This window comes from Cydia splendana, chromosome 12, assembly GCF_910591565.1.
Source record: "Cydia splendana chromosome 12, ilCydSple1.2, whole genome shotgun sequence".
Lineage (NCBI taxonomy): Eukaryota > Metazoa > Arthropoda > Insecta > Lepidoptera > Tortricidae > Cydia > Cydia splendana.
The window spans coordinates 15,005,007-15,027,913 of NC_085971.1; the positions used below are offsets into that span (position 1 = coordinate 15,005,007).

Sequence of the window (22,907 nt, forward strand, 5' to 3'; positions counted from 1 at the left end):
TAGACGTTTTATGCAGATCATGTCACATGCAAAAATTACAAAATTAAAATGTTACCTTTAACACAGCACAAACAGAGATCTGCTACCTACTATTAAATACCCGAACGAATACGCTAAACAAAATGTTATACGTAAACTACCTGTAACTTATACAAACATACAACATCGAATTGAAACTGTCGTGAGTCATACAAACTTAAAACAAAAAAAAACACGTAATTTTAGTCAGTGAGTTAAACCGTTTGTTGGCTCAACATACAATATAGCTAAAATATGTATCATATATCATTGATATACTCGTAGCAACAAAATACATTTCAATAAGTATTGTATGTATAACTTTCCTATATACAGAAAATTAATCTATAATATTTAAATTAGTCTAATTTCGCCAGTTATAATTATAATCCACATGTTTAGTATTTATGGTACTTAGGGCCACTTGCACCATCCCACCAACCCGGGGCTAAGCGGTTAAACCGTTAACCCAGTGTCAAATTGTATTGGTAACCATGGAAACTCCAGGTTTAACCGAGTAACCCCGGGGTACTGGAATGTTGCAAGTGGCTTACACGATTGCAGACTAACATTATTTTTTCGCTTGTGACTCTGAAACAAAAAAAAAAACAATTGTAAATATCTATTTATATTGGAAACATTTGAACATACGTACCAGCAGCTCGTCTGAGCGCGACTCCATTGCTCCAAGCGGTAGTAATGTCATTCTTATTGATAGTGTCTAATGGTGTTCACAAACGCGTTACTGGCCTGAATTAGCTATGAATCGTTTGTATTTCTCTGTCATTTTGACTAAACTATTTGTAATACAGAGATAAAATATAATTTAACTAAATCAGGCCCATAAAGTTTTTTGAATAAGGGGGTTACTGTCTAAACTAATCTGCATATTATTCTTGTCTTTGCATAATTTTAATTGATAATGTCGTATTTTCATCACCGAAATTGTCAGCATTGTCATTTTTTAACGTACCAAAGTAAACACTACGTATATTAGACGACGTCATCATAATGGTTAACATTGTGAATGTTGTTATTATCTTCTTAAGGTGGGATCAGACGGTTCATTTTGTGTTCATTTTCGTGTTTCATTATTCATCTTTCACTCAAAGTGACACGTGTGAACACAAAATGAACCAAAAGTGAAAAATGAATTCATTAGTGAAATGATCCAACATTGTTGGATATTTTCATTCGGCATCTTTCACTGGCACTCCGAATGAACAAAAAAACCGGTCAAGTGCGAGTCGGACTCGCGTTCCAAGGGTTCCGTACTTAAGTCCGACTCACGCTTGACTGCACATTTCTAATAGGTTTTCTTGCCATCTATAGGTAAAGTTCTATTTTGTGTATTTTTTTCAAAATTTTAGGTCCAGTACCTAGTTTCAGAGATAAAGGGGGGGGGGGGGGGGGGGGAATGGTCGGACAGACAGACGCACGAGTCATCCTATAAGGGTTCCGTTTTTTCCTTTTGAGGTACGGAACCCTAAAAAATGAACAGTGTGATTGTTCATACCGATTTTGCATATTTTTCTCGAATCCTGTGGGTGGTAGGTGGTACCTAGACTTCTTAGAAAAAGCAGGATATGGAATTTGTAGGTACCTACTCTGTTAAAATATTCCAGAGTCCAAAAACAATCACCAGTAGCAAGGTACCGCAGTAAAATATTGAGATTTATTCGGCTATCATCATCATTTATTATTTTGGGTGGTAAAAATGATTTAATTGGTGTTAAATTTTACTATACCTGGTGATTAGTTAAATACCAGCCTTTATTAAATGATCACAATTAAACATTAATCCAAAGACGCGCAACTTCATTCGACGCCATAGTGAAAGGAAATGAAAAGTGAATAATCCTAGCACCAGCACCGTGTGAACATGCAATGAAAGAAAAATGAATCATTCACTCAAGTGAACATTCATTCGAGTGAACCGTCTGATCCCACCTTTATTGACGCTAATATTAACGGTTATCAATTGTGCAGTTAATTTGTTCCATCTAGCATCAAACCGGGTCCCTACCTCTATAGTCGGGCTCGGCGAGCAGCGCGGCGAGCTCGAAGACGCGGTCGCGGTGCTCGCGCATGTACGCGTGCGTCTCCCACAACATGCGCACCAGCAGCTCGTCCGAGCGCTCGTCCATGGCGACGTCCTTCGACATGGGCGGCGAGAAACGGTAGTACGGGACGCCGAGTGTGGAACACCAGGCGCGGGCGCGTTCCACTACGCGACCGTCGGACTGTGTTGCCTGAAAACGTGAGTTCAAATTATTTTTTCACTTCTCATGCTCAAAAAGTGCACCTTTATGTCGTGCGTAGACGACATAAAATCGCATTTTATGCTCTAGAGCATCAAGTAAAATCATCTATTACGACCCTTATTGACGAAGCAATAAAGTCCAAATTCTGCCATACAAACTGCCAGCCCTGCCGGCGCGCCCCCGACCGGCGCTCTCCCGATCGGCGTGCCCCGCGCCTCCGACCGGCCCAAGAACAATTTTCTTTAGTCTTGAATAAATACGTTAAAATAACCTAAAATATTTGATTTTTTGTATATTTTCCTCGCAATCGAAGTGAAAAGCAGAGTGTACAACAAGGGCATAAATGTCCATTGTTACCCTCGTCTACTATATTGGTCTTCGCTTTGCTCAGACCAAAAAATTGCCTCGGGTAAAAATGGGTCACTTTATGCCCTTGTTGTACAATCTACTATTTGGAGCATGGAAAAATTAAACCCCTTCATCAAACGGCTTTGGTAAGCACTGCGTTAAGAAAACCTCTTCGAAAACTCTGAAGGCAGGTATACCGGACCGGACCTTTCCCTGTTTTGAACACCAAGGTTTTTGGGTGTGCGTAGAATAAAGGAGGATAGTTCTAGCAAGCTTCTGTAGTTTCGTTGGTCAGAGTCGTTGCTCCGATATCTGCGGTAAGTCAATTTTACCTGATCAACCAGAATATTGCCAATGGCGGAGTCCCCAGGCCAGTCTGGCCACGGCATACGCTCTCAGGCTTGAAAACGTCCAAGTCTTTGATCTCGCACAACTTGGCCTAAGAGAGAAGGAAGTCAGATTTTACCTGATCAACCAGGTTTACAATGGCGGAGTCCCCAGGCTAGCTTTATTTATTCCTACAAGAAACCTAGCCTAAAAGGGAAGGTAGTAAGATTTTACCTGATCAACCAGGATATTGCCAATGGCGGAGTCCCCAGGCCAGTCTGGCCACGGCATACGCTCTCAGGCTTGAAAACGTCCAAGTCTTTGATCTCGCACAACTTGGCCTAAGAGAGAAGGAAGTCAGATTTTACCTGATCGACCAGGTTTACAATGGCGGAGTCCCCAGGCTAGCTTTATTTATACCTACAAGAAACCTAGCCTAAAAGGGAAGGTAGTAAGATTTTACCTGATCAACCAGAAGATTGCCAATGGCGAAGAGTCCCCAGGCCAGCTTGGCCACGCCCCACACGCTCTCCGGCTTGAACACGTCGAAGTCTTTGATCTCGCACAACTTGGCCTAAGAGAGAAGGAAGTCAGATTTTACCTGATCAACCAGGAGATTGCCAATGGCGGATAGTCCCCAGGCCAGCTTGGCCACGCCCCACACGCTCTCCGGCTTGAACACGTCGAAGTCTTTGATCTTGGTCAGCGGGTTTCTACCTGCACAAGATTTAGCTTGTTAGATAAATTAAATGTAAGCATTAATATAAAAGGTAATAAATAAGGTTTACGAATTGTGTGGACGATGGTATAGTCGATCGTCCACACAATCGATCGTAGCATGCGCGATTTTACTTAACAATAGACAAGGATTGGTCGATTGGGGCTACAAATCGAACAACTATAAAACTGACAGCGAGGCCAACTGTACTGTCGAAGAGATTTGGTGTCAGCGACTAAGGGCCAGTTGCACCAACCACATTTGACAGACTGATCAACGTCAGCCGGCGCGCCCCGGCGCTTTACTATGAAACTTTTCATACATAAAAATTTAGCGAACCCTTTAACGATACGCACAGTTTGGTGCAACCGACCCTAACTATCGTACGATCGGGAGTATTAATTTGACCCATTTCGTACCTTGTCACAGTGAAATGAACTTGTACGAAATGGGTCATAAATTAAATACTTTTGACCGTACCAATATCATACCATTGTCGCGGTGATAAGATCTACCAATCTAGTCATAGTCTTCGCTGTCTATGTTCCCAATTCATATACTGACCTGTTCCACATGAAACCACAACTTTCAAGTCAGTTTTGCGAGCTTCCTCGATTTGCCCGGTGGCTCTCAGCGCTAGTCGCATTTCTGCGAGTTCTGATAAAGCGTCTAACGTAGGATTGTTCCCCATTAAGCCGCCGTCGAGATATCTGTGAACGAGAAAGTTTAAGTTATAGATGTTTAGAAATAGTACATTCAGCCGTATTCGAATTTATTAGTATTATTAGTATTTGACGTATCTCGTTGTTCGAATACGGCTGATTGCTGTGATACAAGTGTGCTTTGTTGGTTACACTCATTACACACGAGACGATATTGTGAAAGAAAGCCTATGTGTGTAATGACCAATTCACACGTGTATCTTACGACGTATTTCAACACACTTGCGAAGAAAAACACGATAAACACATATTAATCTAATTTTAATTGTTATAGAGCGTTTAAAAAAAGAATACATTTCATTCATGTCTTCAAAATATTGACTTCTTGGGTTCATTTTACTCTCATTTGTACATTCACGCCTCATACATGAAAAAATGTGTCCCAAGATTTCCTTTCCAGATCGTCACGTTTTTGTATGAAAGGTTTTTTTATTTGTATGAACGTGATGCACTGGAAAAATATTTACTAAAACTAGCCTAAAAGTGGTTCAATAACTTCCAGGTTACGAGCAAGTGTGTTGAAATAAGGGTCGGTTGCACCAAATCGTCTGTCACCGTCAAAGCTTTCGTTAAATTTTATTGTATGGGAAGTTTCATACTACACTGCTGATTGACGTTAGTCAGTCCGTTAAATGTGGTTGGTGCAACTGGCCCTATAAGTAATGTGTAATGTAACCTTGTGGCGGGCCACGTTACCTGCCCGAGGCGGTGAAGTAGGAGGGTGCAGCGCCGGTGGCGCGCGCCGCCTGCCACACGAGCTGCTGGCTCGGCGGCGGCGGCGGCGCCAGACCTATCGCGTCGCCCGCCTCGCTCACGCGCGCTGAAAATACCAAGCATGGTCAAACATGGCATGATTATATCGACGACCGGTCTGGCCTAGTGGGTAGTGACCCTGCCTATGAAGCCGATGGTCCCGGGTTACCGCAATGGGGTAGACATGTGCGTGCGCCGGCGCCTCCTTCGGGCGCGCCGCGGCGTGACCTTGGTAGTTCTCGACAGTGTTGTGGGTAGTTTGTGACCAAATTATATTGCGTCACCTTGGACCGTTGGAAGCTGGGTTGCCAGCCGTTAAAAAAGGGTCCCTTCACTCTTTTAACTCAAAAATTGCCCCACCTCTTTCGCTCCATAACGGTGAACTCCATAAAGGAAATTCCGCATTACCAATAACTTAGTAAAATATAAAAAAAAACTTACGACTAATCTTATTATGCGCGTCCAGTATTTCCTGTGCCGACTGGTAGTTCCTGAATATGTGCAGGTCCACCGGTTTCCTGTCTGCCAACAACGCGAGGATCATCAGCTTCGGATGAGTCAGGTCCGCCATCACGGTTTCCGTACCTACAAAATGTATAAAAATGAGTTCATCTTTTACAAAAACGAGTCAACAAGCAAAACGTTCGAAAACATTAACCCGATTACAGTTTTAAGTAAAAAAATCTAGAGATATATATAGAGTGCTAAAATCTTTAAATATATGCGGTAACATACCGAGAAAATGAGTCAAACGAAAGCGGATATACATAATTAAATATGTTCTTGGCTCTACTGCATATAGCAGACTGAAAGAAAATTCCTATTGACAATTTTACAGTCTCTTAAGAGCGCTCTTACAAGAAAAGTCGAAATAATGCAAAATTGATGATACTAGTCGACGAAATTCAGGACTTTGCGCTCATTATTAGAAACAATGAGTACTTGTTCCAGTAAAAGCGTCTTCTTATCTTTACAAATATCGTTGTAAATATTAGAAAAAGGACTTATTAAATTAGTAATGATTTTTTTTCTGATGGTCGTTTCCGAAAAACCCCGTGAAGCACTGAATGGCGAGCTCTTATTTGGAAATGTTGAGAATTTTACTCTGCTAAACCTGGCTATTTTGTATTACTAATACCCTGTACTTTAGGCATATCAAACTATATTTTTCCTACATACCTTTGAGAAAGAGAAAATCAAAGTAAAACGAATTCGATTTTCTCTCCGAAACAAGTGTCAATTCCTACGAAAATCTACTTAATATCGAAGTCATTTTCATACTCAAGCAATCTGCAACGTTTGCTTATACTGTTGGTATACATTAGTGTTTATGAAATTCTACTATAATTTTTTGGCAATTTTTTGAAAACTACTCTATATTACCGATGACGCGCGCTGCGCCAGCTCAGTGCCGCGGCAGAGCTTGTAGAGGCAGGACGTGTGTCGGTCGGCTCCGCACATTTTCAACGGCGACGACGAGGTTTTTTATCATTGTGTGCGGCGGGCGCCGTGTAAAACGCTATACTGTGTGCGTGTAAACCGCAACGAGAGACTGATCCTAGCACTGTTTTTATAGTATTATAATCATGGACCTAGAATATATAACTCTATGATTATAATTTATAATGATACAATTTAATAAACTACCGGACAGGATTAAAAATATTTGAAACGACCTGACATTCTATATGTATTTATTTGACTCAAGATAGTACTCAGGGTCTGATGATGGAGCCGGAAGGTGGTCACCGGTACCAATCAACCATGCAACTAAACCACTTCGTGTTTAGGCTCGTTTTATTCATCTCAACAAGATCTTTGACACAAGATAGTACTCAGGGTCTGATGATGGAGCCGGAAGGTGGTCACCGGTACCAATCAACCATGCAACTAAACCACTTCGTGTTTGGACTCGTTTGATTCGGCTCAACAAGATCTTTGACTTAAGATAGTACTCAGGGTCTGATGATGGAGCCGGGAGGTGGTCACCAGTACCAATCAACAATGCAACTAAACCACTTCGTGTTTAGGCTCGTTTTATTCGTCTCAACAAGATCTTTGACTTAAGATAGTACTCAGGGTCTGATGATGGAGCCGGAAGGTGGTCACCGGTACCAATTAGGGCTTCCAATACCGGGATCCCGGGATCCCGAAATACCGGGATCCCGTCTGTTTAAACAGATTTTTCAATACCGGTATTTTTTAATGAAATACCGGGATCCCGGTATTTTCAAAAACAAGGAAAATTTGCCTATTATAACGTTTAAAATCTATTAAAATGGTCAAATTCGGCTGTATCCCTTAGTTTTCTAATTTTTGTAGCTTATTATATTAACAACAACATCTTGAAGCAATATATACTGCAAAACGTAATTCAAGACCAAAAAAAGTAAGAAAATGTTGGCACTTTTTACTAGCGCGTCTTGTATTTATGCAAAAATAAGTATATAAAAGTACTTTTTTAAATCGCAGAAGTAAAATTACTAATAAATAAATTATCTTAGCGTGATTATTTATCAAAAGGAATTTACTATTTTACAAACAAATTATTGCAGTGGCAACATTGTCTTACTTTTTTTGGTCTTGAATTAAGTTTTGCAGTATATGTATATTGCTTCAAGGTGTTGTTGTTAATATAATAAGCTACAAAAAAACATTAGAAAACTAAGGGATACAGCCGAATTTGACTTATCCTATATTTACTTCAAAGTTCATTGCCTTCGAGATATTTGGCATCAAAGTTGAACAATTTTAGACTAAAAACTGGTTTTCTGGCCATAACCTTTGTGTTAATTAGTTTAAAATGAAAACGTTTCTCGAGACGTCAAAGACGAACCCAAATATTTAGATTTCGTACATGTAATTGTAAGATTCTTCACTGCAAACTAGATACGAAAAAAGTGTTTTATTTTAGAAAAATGTCGGGTAGCCCCTAAATATAATTAGTTCTTAAAATTGTATCAAAAAGTAGAAAGAAATTAATTGTAATGGCATACGAATTTTTGGTGCCAAAGAATATTTATTGGCTGATTATTAGATTGAACTAAAAATGTGACTTGTGAAGTCAACAAGGCGGATAAAATGATTGCCAACCTGGAGGGTTGACATAATTATTGCAGATGGCGATTATTGTTTAATATCCTAAGCTAAGGACATACATATCTGGTGTAAAAGTGAGCCTTTAAAAAAAAAACTCAATTTTTTTAAGCCATTTATAGACAATACCGGGATCCCGGGATCCCGGTATTGATGAAACCAGTTTCGGTATTAATACCGGTATTGAAAGAAGCCCGGTATTTGGAAGCCCTAGTACCAATCAACCATGCAACTAAACCACTTCGTGTTTGGGCTCGTTTGATTCGTCTCAACAAGATCTTTGGCACAAGATAATACTCAGGGTCTGATGATGGAGCCGGAAGGTGGTCACCGGTACCAATCAACCATGCAACTAAACCACTTCGTGTTTAGGCTCGTTTGATTCGTCTCAACAAGATCTTTGACACAAGATAGTACTCAGGGTCTGATGATGGAGCCGGCAGGTGGTCACCGGTACCAATCAACCATGCCACTAAACCACTTCGTGTTTAGGCTCGTTTTATTCGTTTCTATAAGATCTTTGACACAAGATAGTACTCAGGGTCTGATGTTGGAGCCGGAAGGTGGTCACCGGTACCAATCAACCATGCAACTAAACCACTTCGTGTTTAGGCTCGTTTGATTCGTCTCAACAAGACCTTAGACACAAGATAGTACTCAGGATCTGATGATGGAGCTGGAAGGTGGCCACGGGTACCAGTCTACCATGTAACTGAACCACTTCGTGTTTGGGCTCGTTTGATTTGTCGCAACAAGATCTTTGACACAAGGTAGTACTGAGGGTCTGATGATGGATCCGGAAGGTGGTGACCGGTACCAATCAACCATGCAACTAAACCACTTCGTGTTTGGCTTCGTTCGATTCGTCGCAACAAAATCTTTGACACAAGTTAGTACTCAGGGTCTGATGATGGAGCTGGACTGTGGCCACGGGTACCAGTCTACCATGTAACTGAACCACTTCGTGTTTGGGCTCGTTTGATTTGTCGCAACAAGATCTTTGACACAAGGTAGTACTGAGGGTCTGATGATGGATCTGGAAGGTGGTCACCGGTACCAATCAACCATGCAACTAAACCACTTCGTGTTTGGCTTCGTTCGATTCGTCGCAACAAGATCTTTGACACAAGTTAGTACTCAGGGTCTGATGATGGAGCTGGACTGTGGCCACGGGTACCAGTCTACCATGTAACTGAACCACTTCGTGTTTGGGCTCGTTTGATTCCTCGCAATAAGATGTTTGAGACAAGATACTACTCAGGGTCTGATGATGGAGCTGATGATGATTGACAGGTACCCGTCGCCACCTTCGCGCTCCATCATCAGACCCTGAGTACTACCTTGTGTCAAAGATCTTGTTGAGATGAATAAAACGTGCCTAAACACGAAATGGTTTAGTTGCATGGTTGATTGGTACCGGTGACCACCTTCCGGCTCCAACATCAGACCCTGAGTACTATCTTGTGTCAAAGATCTTGTTGAAATGAATAAAACGAGCCTAAACACGAAGTGGTTTAGTTGCATGGTTGATTGGTACCGGTGACCACCTTCCAGCTCCATCATCAGACTCTGAGTATCACCTAGTGTCAAAGATCTTGTTGAGACGAATCAAACGATCCTAAACACGATGTGGTTTAGTTGCATGGTTGATTGGTAATGGTACCTTCCAGCTCCATCATCAGACCCTGAGTACTGTCTTGTCTCAAAAATCTTGTTGAGACGAATCAAACGAGCCCAAACACGAAGTTGTTTAGTTACATGATAGACTGGTACCCGTGGCCACCTTCCAGCTCCATCATCAGACCCTGTGTATCTTCAGTGTCAAAGATCTTGTTGAGACGAATCAAACGAGCCTAATCATGTTACTACATGGTTGATTGGTATCCGTGACCACCTTAATCATCATCAGATCCTCAGTACCAGTTCGTTTTTAAACCCTCGTTGATACAAACTTTACAACCTATAGGTACCAAATGCAATGACGAAACATGTAAATAAGCGAGTAGGTACCTATAATTTCTTTCGAGTAATATACCTTCATAAGTACGAGTATGGGGCTATTCATAAATTACGTCGTTTCAAATGGGAGGAGTGGGGGGGGGGGTCTGGACATCGGATGATGGTAACATGACGTAGGAGGAAACAGATTCATCCGAAGCTTGATTTTTGGATGATTTGAGGGGGGGGGGGGGGGGGGGGGGTCAAAAATCGTCAAAAATAGATGACGTAATTTATGAACAGCCCCTATGTACATTTGCACTGCATTTAGTATTTTCGTACTTACCAAATAACAGTTTTAGAACTTTAAAAGTTAAGTACAGTTAGTGTTGTTATGGTTGATTTCAATATGCTTCGCGAAGGATCAAGAATGTTTAATCCATCATTGTAGTGCGAGTGTGGTAGAAGGGATCGGCGTACTGAGCTCGCACGGCCTGCCGCAGCGCGTAAAATACCTAAACTCGCTCAACGCCGAAATGTAATAGCGCTCTTAATTTTAGTATCCAAGTCTTCTGAAGAGTATGGCCTCATACCAACGAAAGCATACTCTTTCATCCGAATATACAGCCTTTGGCAGTCCTTCAGAGTTTTCCCACTAGATAAACTTAGCTAGGAGTCTGTAATAAAGGTATTTGTAATATGGGGCTTGTTACCTGATTTAAAATGTTAAATAAATAAGGCTAGGATCCCTAAAGTACTATTACCGACCACCATGTCTAAACAGTGGATATATATATTAAATTCCTTATAAAATTCTTACCTAAATTATCCTTCAATATGGTCTCCAAAGCTTCTGAAGGGTATGGCCTCATACCAACAAAAGCATATTCCTTCATACGGAAGTAAAGCCTTTGGCAGTCTCTAAGAGTCTTCCCACTGGCGAGGGCTAAAGCTACGATCCCTCCAGTACTATTACCGACCACCCTGTCTCATCATCATCATCATCATCACAGGCCTTTGCGTCTATTGCAGACGATTTATGCATTGCTGTTTAGACAACGGGTTTGGTGACTGTGGAGGCCGATGCATGAGCGGCACGACCACCCACAATTTTAAACACCACCCTGTCTAAACCGTGGATACATACCTTATAAAATTCTTACCTAAGTTATCCTTCAATATGGTCTCCAAAGCTTCTGAAGGGTATGGCCTCATACCAACGAAAGCATAATCTTTCATCCGAAAATACAGCCTTTGGCAGTCTCTCAGAGTTTTCCCACTAGCGAAGGCTAAAGCTAAAATCCCTAAAGTACTAGTACCCACCACTCTGTCTAAACAGCGGATATAATATTTGTAAAATTCTTACCTAAATTTTCCTTCAAAATGGTCTCCAAAGCTTCTGAAGGGTATGGCCTCATACCGACGAAAGCATATTCCTTCATACGGAAGTAAAGCCTTTGGCAGTCTCTAAGAGTCTTCCCACTGGCCAGAGCTAAAGCTAGGATCCCTCCTGTGCTCGTGCCAGCTACCCAGTCGAAGCAGTGGATGATGGGGCGGCCGATGGCGGCTTCTAGGTTGATTAGGACTTGGACTAGGACTAGACCGCGGATACCGCCGCCGTCGAGGCAGAGGAGGCTGCAAATAAAAATTATATTTTACAAAATATGAACTGACTTCGCTGTCATAATTTTATGTTCTTCATCATTTGACCAAATGCTGCTTTCCGAGAGCAAAGAGAATTGATTGTAATAGAGAGGTAAAGTCTAAGAAAAAAACGTGCCCCTTAGTTTGACATTCAAAACAGATGGCGCTGTACTGCGCCATATGTTTTGCAGTCACTGAAAATATTGTCAAACACCATCTCGTTTACTGTCAAATTCGAAGCACGAAATCTTAGATTTTACGCATCTTTTTGCCGAGAGCAAATGAACGAGTTACTATAAAAACTATCACACATAATGGGATCACCTTAGAAATATATTTTCCAATAAAAAAAACCAAATCGGTGTAGCTCGTTTTCGACGACTCAGCGGAAACATACATTGACCTAAATAACGAATTGAGAACCTCCTCCCTTTAATAATAGGTACGCGGTGGCTCATGGACTTAAGTACAACACGACGAAGAGTGAGGTACTCGTATTTCAGTCGCGCGGTTTTAAAGTGGATAGGGTCCCGAATATTATGTTGAATGGAGTACCACTAAAAAGAACCGCTAAATTTGAGTACTTGGGTCACTGGGTCACGGAGTGTCTCTCGGATGACCTGGACATTGAGAGGGAGCGTAGGGCGCTGGCTGTTCGGGGGAATATGTTGGCCCGCAGGTTTGCGCGATGCAGTAATGAAGTTAAAATTACTTTGTTTAAGGCGTTTTGCCAGTCTTTTTATTCGTGCTGCCTGTGGGTGAACTATTATAGCGGGCAGTCAGTGCCTTAAGGGTGCAATATAATAACACGCTCAGGATGCTGTTGGGACTGCCCAGGTAGTGCACAGCGCATCGGGTATGTTTGCGGAAATGCGAGTAGACGGCTTCCATGCCATTGTTCGGAAGCGGGTCGCCTCCATCATGCGCCGTGTGCGTGGGAGTAACAACGGCATTCTGAGTGTGATCGCTAGCTGTTTGGACTCCCCCATAGCGAGACACTGGAATAGTTTGCATGTAAATAATTGACTGAATTTTAACTATTATTATTATTTATTTTGTGTTTGTAATTCCAAAATGAACCTTTTATTTTTATTTTTTGTGTAAGACTGAATACTTTAATTTTTAATTTTATTATTTTAATCTTTTTTAAGTGTACCTATTTATTGTTTTATTATTGTGTACGTAATTTTAATTATTTTAATTTAATATGGATCATTTGTTATCTGCAATAAAGAATTGAATATGAATATGAATAATATGTACACTCCTTTTTTGAAGAACGCCATGCTGTAGTCCCTCGAGATAACCTCAGCAGGGAGCTCATACACTTGTTTTAACCAATGTATGTCTAGCGTACGTTTCGTGACCTCCGGGTAAGAGTACTGACCGTCCCTGCTTGCCGCTAGTGGGTAAGCTGGCGGCGCGCTCCATGGCGGCGACGCTGAGCATGTGACTGATGACGTCACGGTCGGCGGGCCGCGGCGCGCCGGGCGGGGGCACGCCGTTGTAGTCCCCGCGCGCCGCGCAGCCCGGCCCGCAGCCGGCCACTTCCGCTGGACATCTGGGGGCAAAGAGAGATTTATCTTTATGGGCCACCCCCACAGACAAGACATCCTCTAGCTAGACGGACCTTAGAGAGATTATTTCATGAAACCGATGCTGCCAAAAATACAGGGTAGCGGGGGACGAAGTGAGCGAGTCCCGTGCCGTGATTGGTCCGTTCAAAGACACTTGGAAGTCACACAAAGACAATTGATCGAAAATAGAGTAAAACTACCGTATATTTGTGGCAGAGGGGGTAGCGCGACTATGCTCAGTCTGGTGGATGTGTTGTCTGTGGCCACCCCACACTATACTCAACGCAATACCAATTGGCGACTGACGTCATAATGCTATCTCCTTTACCCTAAGACCAACCAAGAGTGAAAGTCCACTTTATATGGCCAAGTCAAGTACCTCTGAGCTCCCACAGCGCACATATAATATCTTGTCGTAGTTACTACTGGACATCTCACAGGGCACCATATGTCCGGCGGTGTAGTCAGAACTATTGCATTTATACCGTTATTTACTTAAGTCTTAAGTCAACTCACCTCTGAGCTCCTACAGCGTGTAGCACATACAATATCTTGTCGTAGTTACTACTGGACATCTCACAGGGCACCATATGTCCGGCGGTGTAGCCAGAACTATTGCATTTATACCGTTATTTACTTAAGTCTTAAGTCAACTCACCTCTGGGCTCCTACAGCGTGTAGCACATACAATATCTTGTCGTAGTTACTACTGGACATCTCACAGGGCACCATATGTCGGGCGGTGTAGCCAGAACTATTGCATTTATACCGTTATTTACTTAAGTCTTAAGTCAACTCACCTCTGAGCTCCTACAGCGTGTAGCACATACAATATCTTGTCGTAGTTACTACTGGACATCTCACAGGGCACCATATGTCGAGCGGTGTAGCCAGAATTGTTCAGCGCTTCTAAGTCAGCGCCGAACACTATCAGTGCTTCGACTAAAGATATGTTCGTCTGTTTCACTGCTAAGTGTAGGGGGGTGTTTCCTTCGTTATCTGTTATGGAGTGTTCCGCACCTGAAATTAAATTGTATAAATCAAAATCGGACAGAAATCGATCGGAACGAACGACTTTCGCAACCTGTCTAGTGTGCAATAAAATATAGTATCAAACAGTCAAAACATACACACAAGCAAGAGTAAAGCCAAGTTTTGGTCAGGACATTAAACTTTGCTATTAATAGTATTAACTCTACTTCTGTAGGGGTAGTTTCCTCTGAGGCCAATTCAAACATACATTTTAACATCAAAATTATATCTAAATGATGTCATGCCCGAGCGTTTTGCTCGCGGCAATAGTACGAGCGAAACGCGATAACTAACTAAATGACATCAATTCGATATAATTTTGATGTCAGAATGCAAGTTTTAATCCGTCCTTGTCGTGGTCAAAAGTGTATGGATAGCGAACTTCGGTTGGGGACCCCTTACTGCGGCATACAACGCGAGAGACGGACCAGTGGAGAGGTAAGGTAACACAGGAGCAGACGTATATTCAGGACAAATACCCTTCGCCAAAATCGGGTAATAATACACTCAAAGCAAGAATACCTCTGGATAATAACGCAATAGCACACTCCAATCTCCCCCTTAGAACCATGATATGCAACGCGGTGCGACCGTCAAAATTCAACGCGTTGATATCACACTTCTTATCCACCAAGGCTTCGATGACTTCGCGAGAGATGGACCAGTGGAGAGGCGTGCCGCCGTACTTCATGTCTTGCTGGTATAGTTTGGGTAGGTTGTCTTGGAGTACGTCGCCGACGATACCTGGAAACGACAGGATATTGTTTTTTATTTTTAATGCCGGGGCCTCACTCGCGATAATCCCAGTGAGGCTGTAAAAGTCTCAATTATCGCGTTAATAAACGGCGTTACCGTTAGTGTGGCCCCGGCATAAGTAACTGCCGCTAGTAGGAAGAAGGGCATACAACAAATAATTTTGCACCGTGACTACGACAAAGACGTGTTTCTTTGATTCTGACGCCATTATAATATTAAACTTAACTGAGCATTGTTTTAGTTACTTAGCGCCACTTGCATCATCCCACTAACCCGGGGTTTACCGGTTAAACCGTTAACCCAGTGTCAATTTGTACTGGTAACCATGGTAACAGGGTTAACCGGTTAACCCCGGATTAGTGAATGGTGCAAGTGGCCCCTTACTGGTTTTCTACTTTAAACATGTCTTTGTATTTTGTATCTGTCATCATCACCATCATGGTGACTGACGGATGGAAATTAATTAGTAATAATGTCAAAGTTTGACATTATTATAAGGCAAGTTACATCTGTCAGCCGCCTGTAAATCATCATTATAACCGGTTTCGGAAACGGCTGAAACACATACCCGGTATCGGTATTGCGGTGGTAGTATTAGCAGTTGACTGCCGCTTAGCCGGCAGATTGACATCGGCCCCAGCCAATAGCAACGCTCGCACGCAGTCCGGCGCGTTGGCGAGGCAGCCCATGTGTAATGGCGTGTATCCTTGCTTGTTGTACACGTTGAGGGACGTCGCTGTTTTGCTGGCGAGCGCCTGTTTGGAAATAAATGTATATTTTACAGCTTGGCAAAAAAGAGTAGAAATTAAAAAGTGGCAACACTGTAGTGTCGTCCCGTTTTCTTAAATAATTGGTTTGAAAGGGACGACACTACATTGTTGCCACTTTTTAATTTCTACTCTTTTTTGTCAAGCTGTATGTCTCGTTCGAGAGCCTCTCGCCGAGTCTCGGCACCGCTCCGACCCAATCGGAGAAGCGCGAGATGAGGCAAGGAAGAGCGAGACGAGAAGGGATGCTGCTCCCTGGTACACACTCGTTCTCGCCCTGTCTCGGGGTCTCTCGACGAGCGTGTACAGCCCACATTATGGCTCCTCTACACGATGCGTCAACGTCGGCCATTCCAAGGGACGCATTTATGCGTTAGAGGGAGCAAGTGATATTGCTATCTCATTTTACCACATAGCTGCGTCCCTTGGATTGGCCGACGTTGGCGCATCGTGTAGAGGAGCCATTAGATATAGGTAGTCTCGCAAACCAGTTTAATAAGTAAAAAAAGGCGGCAAATTCGAAAAATGTAGGCACGAAGGGTCGATTTCCCATACAATTTTTAAATTTCGCGCCTAACTATTTTTTTGTCGTTAGCATAGTTGACAAAAATGTAATCTAAAAAGCGTGGGGTCATTAAACTAGTAGGTAACTACTGTCTACAATGTCTACCGAAAAGCCGAATGTTGAATTAACCTTCACGAAAATATGTACAGACAATATTTGCATGACGAAGAGAACGGATGTTCGTTTGTTGAGTGTATTTAACTTTTCAAAAGTCATCACAAATGGTCAGCATTTTAGCAATGGAATGGTTTGTTTCTCGGACATGCTACTGCAAAACTGATTTAGGGTATTTCCCGCATTTACAACGTGCCACAAAATATCAGCCGGGCTAGCACAAGATCGGCGCGACAGTCGCGGCGAGATAGAGTACCCGTGCCCCTTTAATTAACATGGAAAAGGACGGGTAGTCTATCTCGCCGCGAGATACTGTAGCGCCAATCATGTGCTAGGCCTACAGGCTAAATAAATACACCCACAAAGTGTGGCTTGTTAGAAAATGTCATTTCCAATTGAGTAATCCTATGTATGTCATTGAATGTCACATGCTCAGTTTATCAAGACAAAGTACCTATTAAAATTCCAATATTTTCATTGGCCAACCGCACTCATTGGACCATGAAGGCTCAAGCTGTACATGTACATACATGGATAACATGGAAGCATACCATACCTAAATATATCTACTATACTTGGTCAAGCAGATCTTGTCAGTAGAAAAAGGCGGCAAATTTGAAAAATGTAGGCGCAAAGGGATATCGTCCCATAGAAAATTTGAATTTCGCGCCTTTTTTTTACTGACAAGATTTGCTTGACCAGCTTCAGCTATACTTACATTGATAATCTCCTTATTGCTGGCTGCTGCGTAATGGAACACTGTGTTGCCGTCTAGATCGACAGTGTCCAGGGAACATTGTAGGGAGACCAGACTTTGGACCATACGGACGTTGCACGACTTTACCGCCACCTGGTAACAACGTTCGAAACTACAAAATTATATTTGCAACGGGGTAAAGATTGAATCGCTAAACTTAAGTGGCAGTGGGCGGGGACATTGCACGTAGAACCGATGGCTATTGGGGCGGAGCGGCGACCAAGTACCGGAAGGCGCAGCGTGGGTATACCCCCCACAAGGTGGACTGACGACCTGGTAAAGGTCGCGGGAGTCCGCTGGATGCGGGTGGCGCAAGGCACCGGTCTTGCGGCACCCGTATCCAGCGCTGCCATCCAACCGCCGCCAACAATGACCGCATTGTGGCACTCTTTGGGGGAGGCCTATGTCCAGCAGTGGACTTAAATCTTCTCGAGGCAGAGGTGTAGGGTTGGAGCCGGTGTAGCTTTATTTGACGTTTATAAGCGCATTGTAATATGCCTATTACTTGAATAATAAACTATATTTATCTTTATCATCCTTACCATCAACGGTGTTGCTCCAGTGGCCGGGTCCACCTCATTCAGATGCCCCTGGACCTCAGGGTCATTAAACAGCTCGTAGAGTCCAAAGTGGGCGGCTATGTGAGCTATGGACCATGACTGGTGTTCGGATACTGTGTCGCATAGTTTTTGGAGACTTGCTATTGTGCACTGAAAAAAAAAGGTAATTTATAGGAAATGATATTTCCGAGAATACACGTTGTTGGGCCAAGCCAAAGAGAATAGAGTGCATAGAGAGTTACTATCATGGTAACTATTAGAACGCCATTTGACTTTGATCCTCATTATTTTACTGATATGTGTTAATTTGTTAAATATTGAAATTAACGCCATCTACTCGACTGTAGGCCAAAGGTTATGGCCCAATCGCTCGAAAAGATTGCACCATACCTTTGGCCTACTGTCGAGTAGATGGCGTTAATTTCAATATTTACCAAATTAACACATATCAGTGAAAGAATAAGGATCAAAGTCAAATGGCGTTCTAATAGTTTTAATCTTCTATCGAAAGATGACAGTAAATTTACTGTGGCTACATAATTTACTTTGACAATCCGCCTCTATTTTAAATTCTCTTTGGCCAAGCTTATATGCAAATATACTTTAGACTATTTAGAGAAAGCAAGATGTAGTCAACAGCAGAAGTGGTCAAAACGCTTCCCGTTCCGTAAATGCTTCCCGAAATTGGCGCAATGTACAGTCAGCAGCAGAAGTTGCTAAGCGGACCGGGTGCTCAAAATGACCATGACGCAACTTTATTGTTAAGAGAATAAGAGCGTGTCAAGGTAATTTTGAACACCTCGCCCGCTTAGCAACTTCTGCTGCAATACAATTCTTATGCAATGCCCGCTTTTATCATAAATTAGGCACCTACCGCCAACATAGAAAAAGTTTCATTTAAGTATATACATACGTCTCTATGATATGCAAAAGCGGTGAAAAGACTAATAGACATTTTTTTAAATATAGATTTTTGCGGCAAACCCTGTATCATTCATTACCATCTACTAGGATAGCTCATAGAGGATAAGAATAGGAAATCGGCAAACATAATCATCATTATCTTGTCAACAATTATTATCTAGAAACCAAGCGACATAATGAATAGCTTATTATCTTACGTATCCTATTTGACATGATTCATCAACATACTAGCGGGTCAAAGTTCATGGCAGATTTTCTTAAAAACTTTCCGTTGCAATTAAAACTATTGTTTCATTGATTGACTAAGCGCCTCTTGCAACATCTCACTATCTCACTAATCCGGGGTTAACCGGTTAAACCGTTAACCCAGTGTCAAATTGTACTGGTAACCATGGTAACTCCACGTTTAAACGGTTAACCCCGGGTTAATGAATGGTGCAAGTGGCACTAATGGGGTAAACCAATAAAAAATACATATTTGTTTAACGGAATTTACTATAGTGTTGAACCAGGCGTGGCTCACTCCGCGATTTCGTCGCTTTGCTACAGGTAGCTAAAAGTACATCCGTTCCACACCAATTTTGGTGGCCAACCATAAGCCGCGCGTGGCGCTGTCGCCACCTAGCGGCCATATCTGTCCTGATCGTAACAGACGCGTTTTGTTAGAGTGAGTCTTCTGTACCTAGTACTATTATTTATTCTGTGGTTGAACTTAGTACTTAGTAACTCAAGTAAATCAATGAATCATAAGGTCATGAACAATTTCCTTGAAGCAGTTGTCCTTGTACCAAATGACGTATGGACTGGACTTTTAACACCTGCTTTGCAAAGTAGGGTAATCCTTTTTTTTAGGGTTCCGTACCTCAATAGGAAAAACGGAAAGTTAAAAAATAAAGTTTTTCAAACTATAGGTACTCGTATTGTATCGTATATTGTTTTTATAATTTTAAAATATATAAGTAAGAAGTTATTTAAGAAAATAGCCAAAAAATATCATCGCTCCCCCCCTTTATCTCCGAAACTACTAGGTCTATAATTTTGAAAAAAATACACAAAATAGTTCATTACCTATAGATGACAAAAAAACCTATAGGAATGTGCAGTCAAGCGTGAGCCGGACTTAATGTACGCAACCCTTGAAACGCGAGTCCGACTCGCACTTGGCCGGTTTGTTGTTAAGTAATGCATTCCTTGCATGGAAATATTAAAAGATAAAGATTATGTGGCTGATAATCTTACTGCAGGATGTCTTATATTAAGGATTACTAATATCATTATGTTATTCATAAGGCATTGGACTTTGGACTGAAGCCTAAAGTCAAGATGCTTTGGGGTAAAATTTCAAGCCTAAGACATATCTACAATTCCAAATAAAAAATATTCATTCTATTATGATATCCTTATTTTAAGAAGTTCGCAATACTACTTTTATTTTCATTGGATCATCAGTTTCACCAGTAAAATGTGTAAATTATATTTGAACTCTTATATGATTACTAGTACATTTCATTGGAATGATCCCAAAATACCAATTAAACATTATTTAAAAAGAACAGTACCTAGTTAACTAGTTATTCTGTCGAAAATATCCCTACTATTAAATTAGTAAATTCATATCTTATGTAAATAGTGTCACACATACTACTATCTTATTTATTCTATAAAATGTCACTGATTACTGATAAGAGCAATGTTAGGAAACATTTAATAGGTCAAAGATTTGATGGTATTACATATTTAATTACACAAACGGGTCTACCGCGATATAATTTCATTGTTTTTACCTTTAATTCCGACATCTCAGCTGAGTTGCACCAGCTGTGGTCACGGAAAGACAATTAAAACGAAACTAACGAACGAAAGACGGAATTAAAGGTAAAAACAATGAAATTATATCGCGGTAGACCCGTTTGTGTAATTAAATATGTGTACAAAACTACTTCCCAACTGATTTTTATATTTTATGCTGCTGCACTATTTTAATACTTTTAAATATGCATGGAAGCTGTCAGACCTGATAGATACTGTAATTTTTTTAAGCCAAACATTAACATGTTTAACTCATCAAACACGGCTAATGGACTAACTACCACAATGAGTATTTTAACACCAATGCTGCGGCAATTAGTGTAACTCATAATACACTTTAATTATGTAAAACTTTCATTTATACTTACTTCTTTAGTTATTTTGATGTAAACTGGTATTCTCTCTTTGTACACAATAAACTTCTCCTCTGCAATTTCTTGGTTTTCCGACCGAAACAAACTAGAAAAGGTAAAAAAGCAAACTTTAGCTCTGTAAATCATCCGTTTCAAGTTAAGTTTAGTCAAGAATAGGGTCACCATCACATATGTTGCCAATAGTGAACAAAAAGTTAAAAAATCCTTGGTGTTTCTGTGAAATTGTGTTTTTTATTTTCCTAATAGTAAAATATTTCAAAAATGGAGTTTGTTACAACCGGAACCTGCACAAAAAGGTCTACATTTTAACCAGATGCAAGAGGAGTCTAGGTACTAACCAAAAGCTTTTAAAAACCTCCAAACTAAGAAAAATCTAGTAAACCATGGCACACCTATTTAACCCTTTACCGCATACTATGCCATATATGGACATGATATACGACTCTATTGACAGATATTAAAGTTCAAGTTTAAACAAATATTTTTCATTACATGCAGTATGGGGTTAAAAATTGTACACAGAGACTTCTAGCAACCAGAGAAATATTTTCTCAGAAAAAAGTGCAATAGACCACAACTATTTAAGATGCCTTCATCAACAATCAGTTTTGTTATTGAGCATTGGCTATGAATATGAATATAAAGTTGGCTGCATTTCATCATATTGACATCATCATATTACAATAGATAATTAAAGTCAATACCTGTACATTTGATGTGTGCTCTCTGTGAATGGCTTGTATAGAATAATTTCAAAATATTTGTCCTTCAGATTATTCTTCCCATCTTGGATTTTAGGGCCGTATAATAACATAGAGTCTTCTCTGTAGTGTATCGGCCTTGAAACATAATTGTCTGAACGCACTTCTATTACCTTTGTCGGGGACTCTTCAGTGCCCAATAGGCCTCTAAAAACTGTAAATAACTTTGATATAAACCACCGAAAATCGAAAAAATATATATCAAAAAATCTATATACATTTACTTATATTTACAAGTTGAATTTAGGCACTTACATGAATTTAACATTTTTATTCAATTTATGCGCTTAATATTCACACATATACCCATTAAACGAGTAACAATCGATAACAGTGAAATTTAAATTTGTATGAAAATTATGACACCCCACTTCATCTGTTCGAATATAAATGAATGAATATTTGACAATTTCGACTTTAAACACCAAATGTCATTTAGAAAAAAAAAAGAAATAAAAGGTTGTACTTAATGAGTTAATGTAGTTATCGACAATGACTACGATTTAGGCCCACTTGCACCATCCCAATAACCCGGGGTTAATCGGTTAAACCGTCAACCCAGTGTCAAATTGTACTGGTAACCATGGTAACTCCAGGTTTAACCGGTTAACCCCAAGTTAGCGGAATGGTGCAAGTGGGCCTTAAATATATAAGTCTGGCAAACTAGATATATATGTAAATAAAAAAAACTACACTCATTCGCCTCTGTTGAATTATAATCAAAGATAATATATATTATAATACGAGCCTAAAAAGGCCTAATAAGAAAAATGCGGTATGATTCTTAACTTTTGTCGATATGTACTACAAGACATTAATTTTGTACATCACTATTGACTGTCACCTTCCACAGATTACAAAATATGAACCGTGTGGACATCAAATAATATAGCTACGTTGATATGTTGGCTAACATGTGTTATTATAATATTTCATTAGAAACCTAAAATAATATTTTCACAAACAAATAGACGATCGTATCCAATTTTTTAAATTCTTATTTCAATAAAACGAAGTTACTATAGTTGGTCAAACCAATTTGTCAGTCAGTAAGAACCAGGAAAACTATACTCATCCTTTTCT

The 22,907-nt window shown here is 40.8% G+C and overlaps 1 protein-coding gene across 1 annotated transcript; it reads right to left on the reverse strand.

Moving 5' to 3' along the window:
- Positions 1–412: 412 nt before the first annotated feature.
- On the reverse strand, positions 413–22,236 carry LOC134795603 (85/88 kDa calcium-independent phospholipase A2-like). The gene is made up of 16 exons (XM_063767503.1): positions 22,080–22,236; positions 21,768–21,978; positions 21,058–21,148; positions 17,939–18,106; positions 17,358–17,489; positions 15,762–15,948; positions 14,960–15,181; positions 14,206–14,425; positions 13,216–13,389; positions 11,551–11,819; positions 5,592–5,735; positions 5,094–5,217; positions 4,240–4,385; positions 3,559–3,674; positions 2,045–2,270; positions 413–609 (listed from the first exon to the last, which is right to left on the reverse strand). The coding sequence occupies exons 1-16, from the start codon at positions 22,090–22,092 to the stop codon at positions 590–592; spliced, it is 2,463 nt and encodes an 820-aa protein (XP_063623573.1). The 5' UTR covers positions 22,093–22,236; the 3' UTR covers positions 413–589.
- Positions 22,237–22,907: the final 671 nt, after the last annotated feature.